We start from the raw sequence: 15679 nt of genomic DNA on the forward strand, positions 1-15679 counted from the left end.
CCACCTTGCCCAGAATTCTAGGATTGAATACAAGGATAAACTAGAAAAACAAATTAATGTCACAACCAACTAAACCAAAAGATTTAAAGACTATTATCAGGAATCCCAAACCCATTTCATTCCACTAAAAATAGAGGCACCCCAGAGCAAGCGGACCACTTGTTCCCAGAGTCCGCTCTTGGTGTCGCAGACGGTGCAAGGCTGCCACCTACAGGCCTGGACTCAACACCTCTGGAAGCAGGATGACGACCCACCTGTACTGCTGTGCCACCTCCTACTGTGAGGTCGTGGCCAGCCCTAGTGCAATTTAGTAACAAGTTGTGAGAGTTGAAAAGTCAGTAAATTGGGGTATAGGCACACTTCATCCCCATACTAGTTTTGGAAAAACAGTTAATCAGATCACCATTCCTCTCGTTTATATTTTTAAGAATGATTCTGCCATACAATCTTCTTTTTGTTTACTTTCCAATTCTTCTGAGATTTGTTAACTGAGATTTGTAAACTAAGATTTGTTTCCTGGATGGAAAAAGCACTCACTAGATATGAGATCTCGGGCAAGTCCCTACACTCCTATGAACCTCAATTTCTTAGCTCACTTCTACGGCCCGTTTCAACATTAACATTACACAGTTCTGAAGAGTAGTCATATTACTTTCCAGAGAACAATCAACACGGGCCCAATGCCTAAGCAACGAAGGGAAGGAGGTACCTCTTGAGCTCTGTCAGCAGGCTCATAGTGGGGTTTGGGCTCGGGAGCGCGACAGCTTGGCTTGCTCCTTTCCTGCTGCGGCGGTGGTTGCGGCTGCTGTGGGTGCAGCCTCCTGTGGTCACGCTGTAGAGACAGGAAATATGCTTGTTCTTGGTGCAAGCGGCTCTGGAGCCTCTCTGCCTGCCGGTGCTCCTCCGTCTCCCACCATTGGCACTCCTTGGAAAGGGAGAGGATAACACTAAATCTATGGGACACTGGAGAGCTCACCTCTTCTCCGGATTTGTTTAAGACAACACTTCCCTCCCCACCTTGTTTTATAACAAAGCAAAATGGCTGGGATTTTAAATAGCATATTACCTGTGGAAAAATCTGACAGAGGTCGCTAACCATAATATCATCAGACAGAGTAAGAGAGAATTCAATTAAATGTCGGTTTCAGTGGTGTACATATTTGGCAAAAACCCTATGCCATGTGCTGTGAACTTACAGCCCTCAGCATTCTACTGTTTCACTAAATGCCAAGCTCTGTCCAAAACTGTGTCTATCTAACAAATAGTACAGTTAACTTATTAATGGCTAATAAATAAATAAAAGCCACCTTGCAATTTGCCCCACACAGAATGACCAGAGGTGGGGTGGGGTAATAGGAATTGGTCAACGAATAGAGAAGAATGGGAGACAGTAGGGCACTTTCAAAATGATTCAAGGTCCCTCTGTACTACACAGGAGTCTTCTGAAATTGTAGCATCAACATGAAGCTTAATCTCTTCATGAAGAAGGACAGTGAAGAGTGGCTCTGCCATTACCTTGGCTCTCCCTCCTGTTCAGGCACCTGCGCTCCTCCTCTTCCTCTCTCCCACTGTACTCATATTCAGTTTCATCTGTGAAGAAAAGGACAAGACAAACAGGACAGTTCACAAGTCCTGACACATGGCTGTACACACAAGCATCTCCAAGTCCATCATGGCAGAAAACAAATATGTTCTTTGTGAAAATAGCAACTTGTGAGGAGAACCTGAGGGAGGACTTGAGCAGGAGTAAGACACCAAACTCCCATACTGAACGGCAGCAATTCCCTGGGCTAGCCTTACTCCCCACAGAAGGGCCGATTCTGATGCATTCAAGACAGTCCCTGATGGGGATGCACTGCTAAGGGGTACAGGACTGAGGTAGGAGCCCCAGAGTCCTTGGCAGGCAGGAAAAGTGGCCCAAGAGCACCAGCAAATTCACCAAAGTCTATTTAGATGCCCAAATTCAAAAGAAAGAGATTTAACAGCTGAAACTAACTAAACCAACCAAGAGAACGTATTGGTTACTTTCATACTTTCAGCAATTGGGGATATCCCCACTACCACTGCAACAGAGAAAACAGTGTGGTGGATAGAAAAATAGGAAGCACTAAGTAGGTACTTACAGTAAAAAACAAAATCAAATATTTCCACAAATTATAAAAGGTGAAATCAGGGAAAAAACAATGAAATAATATACCATAAATTAGACAAAAATTGCTCTACTCTAAACATAGTGTCAACAAGAATAACTTGTTTTCACTTCAACAGGCTTTATGCCATTCTCCCAAAAGTAGCAGGCCGGTTTACTGGCCTCTTCACTCAATGGCAGCATCCGACTGTCAGTGAGCAATTTCGTTCCAGAGAGTAATAAAAACCACACAGGATGAAGAGATTTAAAAAACAAAGTCTCCTCACAAACAAAAACTACATTTCTATACCTTTTCAGAGATATGTAAGATGAAAATCAGTTTCCTGGTAAGAAAAATGGGCCTGAGACCATAAAATATGGTTCAGGACAAATTTGTCGGTTCATATGACATTAGTTCTTCTCTATGGTAGACAACCAAAGCTATATAACTTTAACAGACATATGAATATATGCTAGCTTCTAAGAAAAATTCCAAATAAATAATCCATGGAATCCTATAAATAGGTACTTTTATGTTTAAAATTTTGCACTAGATGGGTTTCAAGATGGCGGCGGCTGCGGCAGCTGGCGCGCGGAGTAGCTGAGGTGGAAAAGGCGGCCACTGGGCCTCAGGCAGCCGGGAAACTTGTGGACCTTCCTCTTGCCATCTCTTAAGGGAGGACCACTGCTGCTGGCCGGTCGTGGGGGGTGACTGCCACTTTGCCCCCGGCAGGAGAGGCTGCCTCATTTACAGGCAATGGCTTTGAAGTGTGGAGCAGGAAAAGAACTGTTTCTTAGCTGCAAAAGCGAGTCTCGAAACAGGGAACACGGCGCCAGGGCTGCTGTGGATGCAGCCAGGATCCTGGAGGCCAGGGCCGTGCTGAAGGCGGCCAGCTGCCCTATTCAGGATTCGAGGTTTCAGGCCGGCATTAAAGAAGATTCCTGGGAGCGCCCAAGCCGCGCCGCGACTGAATAGCCCGAGGCGGCAGCAGCCGAGAACACGGAAGGCGACAAACCAGAGACAGAGAGCGAGCACCCGACCTGGCACAGCACTGTGAGTGACCCCCTGGTCCAGCTCTGTTCGGGGGGCGGATGCCCACCTGGCACCCGCCTGCACCACCAGGCCACTCACCGCCCCTGTGCTGCCTCCATTTTCCCAGGTGCGGGCAGCTCCGCCCTGCTCGGCCATCACTGAGCCCTCCCACTTGCTTGGCCCAGCGTGGGGCTTTCTGGAGCCTGTGGACCGGCCTCCTCTCCCACTCCCTCCCCAGTTCTCTGGCGGGGCTGGTGGCATGGGGCATCCCCGGCCAGTGTTGGGAGGGCAAGGAAGTACGGGCAGGCCGACTGTCACTCCACCACACCCTGGACTCCGGCCCCCGGTAAGCTTCCTGTTACTGGGAGGCAGATACCATCTCTGCGGCCACCAGTTTGGAAAAAAGCCTAACGAATTTCTGGTTGGGAACAGTGTGGTAGGAGAGTTCCCAGGTCCGCTTGAACCAGCCGGAGAGCAGGTTGCAGGCGGGTGCTAGGCTCGGTTTATACCGGGGGGATACAAAGGTGAACAAGACCCGAGAAAGATCTACACAGTGCTACAAAGGCACCCAGAGAGACCGGTCGTCTGTGCCTAGCAGAAACCTGGTAGACTTCCTGGGTGAGGCGGTGCCAAGCAGGGTCTTGAAGGCCCAGCTGATAGACGAGGGGTGCAGAAGACACGCCCCAGCCCAGCACAGTGCGCACAGAGGGGGGAGACTTGCGGCCAGGGAGGCGGAGACTCGACAGAAACCACACACCCGGTGGGGTCGCCACTGCACGATATGACAGCCTGGCCAGAGCACACGGAACGGAGAGAAGTCCTGTACAGGAAGTGAAAGCTCAACAGAGATCACACACCCTGTGGTATGTGATCCACCAGCCCAGCAGAGTCCAAGCTGACCAGAAAGGTGGCTTCCCGGAGAAGCCCAAGACCCGAGGCAACCACACACACAAGGCACTAGAGGCCAACTGAGCAGTCACGGAGGGAGCCATACCAAATTGGCAACCACAGCAACATCCTAGTCAGTCATTAGTCTCAAACCGGTGGTCTGTGCAACCCCCTGCCACAATGAATAAACACCAAAAAAAAGATACCAGAAATACAAAAAATCAAGAAAGTACACCACCAAAAGTTAATAAATCTCAAACTCTAGATCCTATAGAACAAGAAGCCCTTGAAATGACTGACAAGGAATTTCGAGTGATAATTCTAAGGAAACTGAATGAGATACAAGAAAACTCAGCTAGACATCATGATGAAATGAGGAAAAGTATACAGGATCTGAAAGAGGAAATGTACACGGAAATCAATGTCCTGAAAAAAAATGTAGCAGAACTTGCTGAACTGAAGAAGTTATTCAGTGAAATAAAAAACACAACAGAGAGTTTAACCAGCAGGCTTGTTGAAGTTGAAGAGAGAATCTCTGAACTTGAAGATGGGCTGTTTGAAATAACACAAGCAGACAAAAAGAAAGAAAAAAGAATCAAGGACATGGAAGAAAATCTGAGAGAGATATCAGACAACCTCAAGCGCTCAAATATCCGAGTCATGGGTATTCCAGAAGGGGAGGAAAATGGAGATTCCATTGAAAACATATTCAACAAAATAGTGGCAGAAAACTTCCCAGGTATAGGAAAAATCACAGATCTTCAGATCCAGGAAGCTCAACGATCTCCAAACGTATTCAACCCAAAAAGGCCTTCTCCAAGACATGTCATAGTCAAATTGGCAAAACTCAGAGACGAAGAGAGAATCTTAAAAGCTGCAAGAGAGAAGCGTCAAATCACCTATAAGGGAGCCCCAATCAGGTTAGCATCAGACTTTTCATCACAAACCCTAAAAGCTAGAAAGGAATGGGATGATATTTTCAAAATACTAAAAGACAAAGATTGCCAGCCAAGAATACTCTACCCTGCAAGGCTATCCTTCTGAAATGAGGGGCAAATAGTATATTTCTCAGACAAACAAAAACTGCGGGAGTTCACTACCACACAACCACCCTTACAAGAAATCCTCAAGGGAGTACTGGGTTTGGTTCCTGAAAAATAACTACCACTGCCATAAAAACCCAAGAAAAATCTAAACCCGCTAGTATAATAAAAAAGGCATTCATGAAGAGAAAACAAGCTAACAAAAACACTATCTACAACCTAAGGAACCACCAAACAAAGAAAGCAAACAGTAAATCAGAAAGCAAGGAACAAAAGACACCTAAGACAACCAAACAACCAATAAAATGCTAGGAATAAATCAACACCTTTCAATAACAACTCTTAATGTAAAAGGCTTAAATTCCCCAATTAAAAGACACAGACTGGCTGACTGGATCAAGAAGCAGGACCCAACTATATGCTGCCTACAAGAGACCCACCTCACCCATAAAGATTCACACAGACTAAGAGTGAAAGGATGGAAAAAGATTTACCATGCAAACAGAAAAGAAAAACGAGCTGGAGTAGCTATTCTTATATCTGACAAAATAGACTTTAAACTAATAACCATAAAAAGAGACAATGAGGGACACTACTTAATGATAAAAGGTCTGATCCATCAAGAAGACATAACAATCATAAATATGTACGCACCCAATGTTGGAGCAGCCAGATTTATAAAACAAACTCTATTAGAACTAAAGAAGGAAATAGACACTAATACCATAATACCAGGGGACCTGAACACCCCACTGTCAATATTAGACAGATCATCTAGGCAAAGAATCAGTAGAGAAACACAAGATCTAAACAAGACTCTAGACCAATTGGACTTGGCAGATATCTACAGAATATTCCACCCAACAACCTCAGAATATTCATTCTTCTCATCAGCACATGGATCATTCTCCAGGATAGATCACATATTAGGTCACAAATCAAGTCTCAATAAATTCAAAAAAATTGGAATTATCCCATGCATCTTCTCAGACCACAATGGATTAAAACTAGAAATTAATAACAAACGAAACTCTGGAAACTATACAAACACATGGAAATTAAACAGCATTCTACTTAATGACATAGGGGTCCAAGAAGAAATCAAGCAGGAAATCAAAAAATTTATTGAATCTAATGAAAACAATGATACATCATACCAAAACCTGTGGGATACTGCAAAAGCAGTATTGAGGGGAAAATTTATTGCATTAAATGCTCACTTCAGAAGAATAGAAAGATGGCAAGTGAACAACCTAACACTTCACCTTAAAGAACTAGAAAAACAAGAACAATCCAAACCTAAAGTTAGCAGACGGAAAGAAATCATTAAGATCAGAGCAGAACTGAATGAAATTGAAAACCAAAAAACAATTCAAAAGATCAATGAATCAAAAAGTTGGTTTTTTGAAAAGATAAATAAAATTGACAAACCATTAGCATGGCTAACAAAGAAAAGAAGAGAGAAGACTCAAATAACAAAAATTAGAAATGAAAAAGGTGATATTACAACTGATTCATCTGAAATACAAGGAATCATTCGAGACTACTATAAACAACTATACGCCAACAAATTTGAAAATCTGGAGGAAATGGATAAATTTCTGGACACACACAAGCTCCCAAAACTGAACCGTGAAGACGTAGAAAATTTGAACAGACCAATAACAATAAAGGAGATTGAAGCTGTTATCAGAAGGCTCCCAACAAAGAAAAGCCCAGGACCAGATGGATTCACAGCAGAATTTTACCAAACATTCAAAGAAGAATTGACACCAATTCTTTACAAACTATTCCAAAAGATTGAAACGGACGCAAATCTCCCAGACTCATTCTATGAAGCAAACATCATCCTGATACCAAAACCAGGTAAAGATATAACCAAAAAAGAAAACTACAGGCCGATATCCTTGATGAATATAGATGCAAAAATCCTCACTAAAATACTAGCAAACAGAATACAGCAACACATACGTAAAATTATTCATCACGATCAAGTGGGATTCATCCCAGGGATGCAAGGTTGGTTCAACATATGCAAATCAATAAATGTGACACACCATATTAATAAACTCAAACACAAGGACCATATGATTATCTCTATGGATGCTGAAAAAGCATTTGATAAAGTTCAGCACTCATTCATGACAAAGACCCTCTATAAGTTAGCTATAGAGGGAAAGTATCTCAACATAATTAAAGCCATATATGCCAAACCTACAGCCAATATCATCCTGAATGGGGAAAAGCTGAAAGATTTTCCTTTACGAACAGGAACTAGACAAGGATGCCCACTCTCACCACTCCTATTCAACATAGTGTTGGAAGTACTAGCCAGAGCAATCAGAGAAGAGAAGGAAATAAAGGGCATCCAGATTGGAAAAGATGAAGTCAAACTGTCCCTGTTTGCAGATGACATGATCCTATATATCGAACAGCCTAAAACCTCTACAAAAAAACTGTTGGAATTGATAAGTGATTTCAGCACAGTAGCAGGATACAAAATCAACACACAAAAATCAGTAGCATTTCTTTTCTCCAATAGTGAACATGCAGAACGAGAAATCAAGAAAGCCTGCCCATTTACAATAGCCACCAAAAAAATAAAATACTTAGGAATTGAGTTAACCAAGGAGGTGAAAAATCTCTATAATGAGAACTACAAACCACTGCTGAGAGAAATTAGAGAGGATACAAGAAGATGGAAAGATATCCCATGCTCTTGGATTGGAAGAATCAACATAGTGAAAATGTCCATACTACCCAAAGTGATATACAAATTCAATGCAATCCCCATCAAAATTCCAAAGACATTTTTCTCAGAAATGGAAAAAACTATCCAGTCATTTATATGGAACAATAAAAGACCACGCATAGCCAAAGCAATGCTGAGCAAAAAAAATAAAGCTGGAGGCATTACACTACCTGACTTTAAGCTATACTACAAAGCTATAATAACCAAAACAGTATGGTACTGGCATAAAAACAGACACACTGACCAATGGAATAGAATAGAGAATCCAGAAATCAACCCACACACTTACTGCCATCTGATCTTTGACAAAGGCACCAAGCCTATTCACTGGGGAAGGGACTGCCTCTTCAGCATATGGTGCTGGGATAACTGGATATCCATATGCAGGAGAATGAAACTAGATCCATACCTCTCACCATATACTAAAATCAACTCAAAAATGGATTAAGGATTTAAATATACACCCTGAAACAATAAAACTTCTTAAAGAAAACATAGGAGAAACACTTCAGGAAATAGGACTGGGCATAGACTTCATGAATATGACACCAAAAGCACGGGCAACCAAAGGAAAAATAAACAAATGGGATTATATCAAACTAAAAAGCTTCTGCACAGCAAAAGAAACAATTAACAGAGTTAAAAGACAACCAACAGAGTGGGAGAAAATATTTGCAAAATATACATCTGACAAAGGATTAATATCCAGAATATATAAGGAACTCAAACAACTTTACAAGAAGAAAACAAGCAACCCAATTAAAAAATGGGCAAAAGAGCTAAGTAGGCATTTCTCTAAGGAAAATATACAAATGGCCAACAGACATATGAAAAAATGCTCAACATCACTCAGCATCCGGGAAATGCAAATCAAAACCACATTGAGATACCATCTAACCCCAGTTAGGATGGCTAAAATCCGAAAGACTCTGAACGATAAATGCTGGCGAGGCTGCGGAGAAAAAGGAACTCTCATACATTGTTGGTGGAACTGCAAAATGGTGCAGCCTCTATGGAAAATGGTATGGAGGTTCGTCAAACAATTGCAGATAGATCTACCATACGACCCAGCTATCCCACTGTTGGGAATATACCCAGAGGAATGGAAATCATCAAGTCGAAGGTATACCTGTTCCCCAATGTTCATCGCAGCACTCTTTACAATAGCCAAGAGTTGGAACCAGCCCAAATGTCCATCATCAGATGAGTGGATACGGAAAATGTGCTATATCTACACAATGGAATACTACTCAGCTATAAAAACGAATGAAATACTGCCATTTGCAACAACATGGATGGACCTTGAGAGAATTATATTAAGTGAAACAAGTCAGGCACAGAAAGAGAAATACCACATGTTCTCACTTATTGGTGGGAGCTAAAAATTAATATATAAATTCATACACACACACACACACACACACACACACACACACACACAAAAAAAAAAACCGGGGGGGGGGGAAGAAGATATAACAACCACAATTATTTGAAGTTGGTACGACAAGCAAACAGAAAGGACACTGTTGGGGGGGAGGGGGGGAGGGAGAAGGGAGGGAGGTCTTGGTGATGGGGAGCAATAATCAGCTACAATGTATATCAACAAAATTAAATTTAAAAAATAAATAAATAAAATAAAATTTTGCACTATAAACTACTAATTACTGACAAGTAGCTGAGGTTATTTGGAAGGTGATTATAAAGAGGAAAAACATAGGTCAGTATAGGACTTGAAGGTAAGAAATGAAGGTAAGTGCTACACTCTTTCTATCTGCAAAACATGGGTGTGAAATGCATGAGATGCTCAGGGTTAAGTACACAGCAAATGCCTGGCACACAGCAAATATCCCATCAATGCAAGCTATTATTGCTAAGTAAAGTGACAGGACAACGATTCATACGTAAATAGCCTTTTCCAGAAACAGGGCTGCCATGTCAACTGAGAGTTAAGAAAAAAAGTCTTATTTTGTGTTCAACCTTTAGCTTTCTTCGTTACAACTACCTAGCTTAATGTACAAAGCTTAATTACTTTTATGACTGAATATATCAGAGGGAAAAACTTTATTTTGAACATCCATGATGACAATTATGAATACCAAAGTTGTGTAAGACTCAAATGAACATGCAAAAAGCTCAGTACAGGTCTCCGGGGTGAATTTGACCAACTCTTTTACTGTCTTGAATTTGCTCTTTTTTGTTTCTTCTTTGACCTTAAAATTCGAGTTTTTAAAAAAATCACTAATGACATGCCAGTTATCCAAATGTTGTCCTCTAAGTTGTTAAGATTCTACAAAATAGAAAGATCAATGTGAACTATCAGCCCTAGAGAAGGTGGTTTAGGGAAGACAGTGAAGAAGCCTGAACTGCACCTTGCCAGACAAAAGGAAAACTGGACAGAGGGCGTTCCAGATAGGTGGGCACTGTGTGTGTAAGGATATAAAACTAGGATATTGGGGACAGAAAAGAATCTTCAGTAATTAGCACAAGAGCATGCTCGTGTTATGCAGCAGTCAAGTTATGCATGTGGTATAACTAACCACACTGTCTGCAGCAGAGGGAAGCAGTAAGAAACCAGGAAGGGGGGGTTCTTGCACAGAAGAACATGAGGAACACACTGAAGATGGTCCTCACGTCTGATGATCAATAAATCCCAAGGGAAGTATACGACAAATACAACAAGGATGAGGAGGGACAAGAAAAACATCCCACCATGCTGACCTGCAGCATCCGCTCAACAACATACCATCAGCTCCACCAACTCCACCTGGAGCCAACCTGGCTCTACGCCTCATCACCAAACTGCACAGCAGAGACAAACTATTCCCACACTGGCCAAGTGAACACAATCTCACAGTAGAGAAAGGAAAGACATATTCTAGTTGGCAAGAACTATAGGTAAAAATTTTAAAAGATAAAAATAAAAACATGTTTAATACCTTTCTCTCCTGTCTTCTACCTGGTTCGGTCTACACGATCTTTAAGCTGGATTCTAACTTGCTGTTTCTTTGGCTGATCCCTTATGAAAGGATGTTTCAAAAGCTGCTCTGTGGAGCACTGCTGCATGTAATTCTTCACCAGGCACCCTTCTATAAGACTACACAAATTTCTCTGACATGTAAGAGAAAGTAAAAAAGATTACCAAATTTCTACCACAAATGGCAAAGTATCAGTAATTTACAAGGCTGAAAACAAAAAGAAGAGCTTCAGAATCCACTGTGAATGTTCTACAAATGCACAATAATAATATAAGGAACATAAATAGAAACTCAGGACCTTTTGGAATCAGGAACATTGACACAATTTATGCATTATACTATATTCACTGACAACACACCACAAATAGAGCGCTACGAAGGAAGTCAGATTTCAATAAATTGGGTTTAATCATTTAATCGTAGGGGTGGAGGAGGAAAGCGGGTAGAGGGAGGTCTCTGCTAAAACAAAGGCAGACAGACTGCAGAGATATCTAGTGCCTAGAAGAAGAGAACAGAGGTGGAGATGAGAAAAGGAGCCAAATCAGTGACCAAATGCTGGGACTCTTCAATCTGTAAATTTGACTTATCAGTTGACTTATCACTTCTCTACGTTTAATGCACAAAAGTAGAAATTATAATTTTTAGGGGAAGCAATGACTCTGTCCCCTATATTTGCCCTACTAGCCATTTTATTTTTGCCTGATTCTCCATGCCTGGCTTATGATGACCCCGAGCTCTAGCCTTTGCCCTGTTCAACACACACATACCCATCCTCCTTTAAGACTCAGCTCTAGAATCATCTCCTTTGATAAGACTTCCTGGCAACATTCCACCCTACATGCCCCAAGTTAAGAGCCTTTCTTCTGGGGTTGTCTTCATTTAATAGACTGTACACGTCATGTTTCTAGCTCTCCTGTTGATTTGAAATGGTACAGGTCAGGAACTGGTTCCTATTTTTCAGTGTCAGCAATGCTCAAAACTAAGCATGGCACACCACAATAGGTATGGAATAAACTTTTGTTGAATGAAACAGTTATTCAGTCTTTAAAAATGTGATTTAGAAAATTAGTTCAGTTCTTTCGAATTATACTTCACTACTTTTAAGAATCACTTCAATTGTCTTGTATTTCCATTCACACTTACTTTTTTTTGATTCAACAAATATTTATGTATGAATTTGTTTACGCAGGGCTATGTAAGAAATACACACAGGAAATAAAGTGGAGGAAATTTAGGTTTACACAATAGCAGATGTATAACCAAACTTAAAGAGGAGAAAAAAATAGAACAACTGCTACAGTGGGTTGGACATCAAGATAAAGTAGGATATTTGATATTCCAAAGATGGCAGAGAGGAGACAGAATTCCAGAGTGAAGGAACATGAACAAAAGCAGCAAGATATTAGAGAATAATGAGTCCTTTTTTGAGGCTAGTATGAAAAATGCAAAAGAATAGAAAAATAGTTAGTCACTCTGAAGACTAGAGACTTCAAGGTTGGGCCCTGAACTAAAAGATTCCAAAGGAATTCTCAGGTACTATGTCCATAGACTAACTTTTGTAAAACAACAATCTACAACATATTCTTTAAAATCAACAATCAAGTTCTGATGGAAGACAGGTCACTCTTTTGAAAGCCACTTATTCAAAAACTGTAGTAGAAAATTACAGCTGGTGGACAGAAAGACAGCAATCTCAAAGGAATGAGGATTTATATCTGTAATCATCTCATCCCTTTAGAATACTTGACTAAAATGAGAACAGTAATGTAATCAAGTTTAGAGTAAGAAAAGAACAGTGAAAGCATGTATTGCCGTCTACAAGTGTCTCTTTACATCACTGCATGTTGCACACACAGTGGTTAACCCAGAATTGCAGGTAATGGGCAGAATAATCAGAGTGTGAGGTACCCTGAGCATTAATTTCACAATCCTTCCAGTACAGACTCCCCTCAATAAAAACTTACAGAAAAAAAAAGGGATAAATGAGTATTACTGAATTTTGCATGAGCTGAATAAAGAGCTACTCCAGCCCCACAGCTACTCCTTGGTGAGGTCCATATGCATATTTGGTCGACCTAGGCTGGCCACCCATGCATGTCCAGAGGTATCATGTCTTAACACAGGAGACCAACTGGGGTTACAATTTTTGCAGTAAGAACCATACTAAAAACTGGCAAATGGAATTAGACAACCTGCGTTATCTGGAGTTGAATGTGGTAAAAGATAGTAGAGAATGAGTGATAGTATAAAAAGAATGAGAAAAGTCCTTCAAGCAGAAGAAAGGTGGGGAGAGTTGAAATGTATTGGGGACAGTGAGGAACAGGGAGATGTATGAAGGAAACTAGTGTGAAAATGTGTGTGCACCTGTGTACTGCAAGGAATCTGCAAAACATCAGAAGATGTGCAACCAAGAAAAGAGCAGACAGTAACAGGTGAGAGACCAAATCCACAGAGATCTTTTGCATTACTTAACAAAGAGAGTCAAAACCTGAGGAGACAACATTAATTGGGAAACCACTAAGAACAGTTTCAAAAAGGAAAAAAAAAAAAACGTACTAAGTGGGCATGAATAAGATACAGGAGAATCCAGGAAAACAGAAAGAGGAACAGAAAAAGGAGGGAAGGTCTGTTGCTTTGCCTCCCATGGATTTGTCACCCCTTTTCCCCTGGGTGACGGAGCTGCCAAAGATTATTCAAAGCCCATCTCTTCTGAGCAGTGAGACGCCCTAGAAAGGGGTTAATATCCCAGAACCCTCAAGCAAGAGCCATTCCTTCCATTTGGGAAATTAACCACAAATTGGGGTTCTCTTCCTACATTTATTCTCCAGACCAGCAAGTTACAGGAAGAGAACATAGGTGGGGTTTTTGCTAAGTACCATTTAACAAATTTAACAATAGAATCTGGTAACATGCAATTAAGTCTATCTTACAAACAAAGACTTTATAGCCTGGGGAAAATTTCCTGTCCTTTGTAAGGTCAATATTTGAAACTGCAAGGCTTTGGAAAACCAGGCCCTGTGAAGTACATTTGCTTTATGAATCCTCTACAAAGGTCCACATGCTTGAAGAGCCTCAGTGTGGACAAGAACTAATAGGAAAGAACCCAGAAAAAAGTTCAGGAGGGAACTAGTGGGTAAAATTCTCAGCCAAAAACCAAAGAACTGCCCTTTCCCTTAAAGATTTTTAAACTAACCCAAACAGCATGTTCCCACAATGTTGCAATTATAACAGATTTCCTCAGTGAAAAAAGCTATTTCTTCAAGGAAAAAAAAACTCCTTTTGCAGATATCAGTGTTTTGCTTGACAAATGCATTAGAGTTACAAGGAGGAGGGAAGGTGGTCACCCAAGGACAGAGGACCACTGTGTTAATGTGCTCTTCTGCAACGAAAAAGGGTATGCCTCAATTCAGTTTTTTACTTTTTAAAAAAATAGTTACAATAAATGCTTCCACTATTCATATTAATTTAAAATCTCTATTGTAATACAGCTTTGCTTTTTTGTTGTTGTTTAGAATTTCATTACACCTAAAAGTATTTTTAAATATTAAAATAGAACATTTTTCTTTAACCAAGTTATGGTGTTTCATACGGTCACTTGTGACTATTTTGTAATTCAAAGAGAAGCTATCAAGAAAAAAAAATTCATTAAAAAATTTTTAAAAGATCAATGCACTTTTACACTGCTGTTTTCGGGTGCCGGCTCTTGTTCTTTGAAATTAGAATGGCCAGAATTGTGTCTCAGAGAAAAAGTAATACTTAAAAAAAAAAAAAGAAAAGAACAACAACAACAACAAACCATACACAGCTTACCATTTTTTTGACTTTGGCCGGGGAGAAGGTTTTCTGGGAATGAGAAACAGTGCCCTCATTGGATGTATGTCACAGTGAGCTGGGGAGAGGAGACAGTCGTGTCAGTATGGCACTTCCTTTACTTATTCTGGATGTCTAGAGCTCACTCATACATAACATCAGATGCTTTGTCCCATCATCTGACTGACATGGTTCACATCAAGCAGTCTGGACACCTGGTTATCATCTCTCAGGCATACCTTGAAATTCCCATTTAAAAACAGCAAAACATGAGGAGGACAGGGGCAACAAGAAGAATATACAATTTCAAATAGACATTGAAAAGTTTTCATAAGTCAAAGATAAATATTAACTCAAAGTCTTAAAGAAGGTTTTGAACTATCTGTAAGATTACAATGAAAATTACTATGTTTTCAAAGGGTTGTTGTAAGGATTAACTAAGACATGGCTTATAAAGCCCTTCATAAAATGCCTGGAACAGAGATTTTCACAATGCCCCCAGAAAAGTTAACTGCTCATCCTTACAGCTAGTATTACTATGAAAGAGCAAAAATGGAAGGGTAAGATGGAATTACAATTACCATTTATACTCCTATAACTGACTCCAATGAAGTCATATAAGGCACACGTGTATGCATTAATAAGTCACCACAGGCAATGTGCATTTTCATGCATTTATTTACCTTCAAGAGAATCATACGAGGCAGCTGGGAAGTGGGAAGTAAAGAAGCAGACAATACTATTCCCACTGTCAAAAGAAAACTGAGACAAAGGATCAAGCAATACTTCCTCGTCTCAATTCCTTAGAGAAACATGAGGGACCATACAGTGTTCAAGGCAGACATCAATTTCTGTATTGCAAACTAATTTTTAGCTGTTGATAAATTTTTTTCATTCATTCAACAAATATTTATTCAGCAGTAACTATGTACCAGGAACTTATACATTCTTTGTGTATACCTTTTTTTTAAAAAAGGGGAAATAGCAGAAGTGCTGTTTTTTTCTGTGTTTTCTGCAATTCTACCCCACCCCTGATCAAAAATCAATATT

The 15679-nt window shown here is 40.5% G+C and overlaps 1 protein-coding gene across 1 annotated transcript in view; it reads right to left on the minus strand.

Moving 5' to 3' along the window:
* The window catches only part of LOC134370672 (mitogen-activated protein kinase kinase kinase kinase 4-like), an 83433-nt gene that overhangs the window by 30559 nt on the left and 37195 nt on the right, over nucleotides 1–15679 (minus strand). Inside the window, 1 exon segment of the mRNA XM_063087696.1 lies at nucleotides 710–925. Coding sequence (XP_062943766.1) covers nucleotides 710–925 — 216 coding nt within the window.

Source organism: Cynocephalus volans, chromosome 2, assembly GCF_027409185.1.
Source record: "Cynocephalus volans isolate mCynVol1 chromosome 2, mCynVol1.pri, whole genome shotgun sequence".
NCBI lineage: Eukaryota > Metazoa > Chordata > Mammalia > Dermoptera > Cynocephalidae > Cynocephalus > Cynocephalus volans.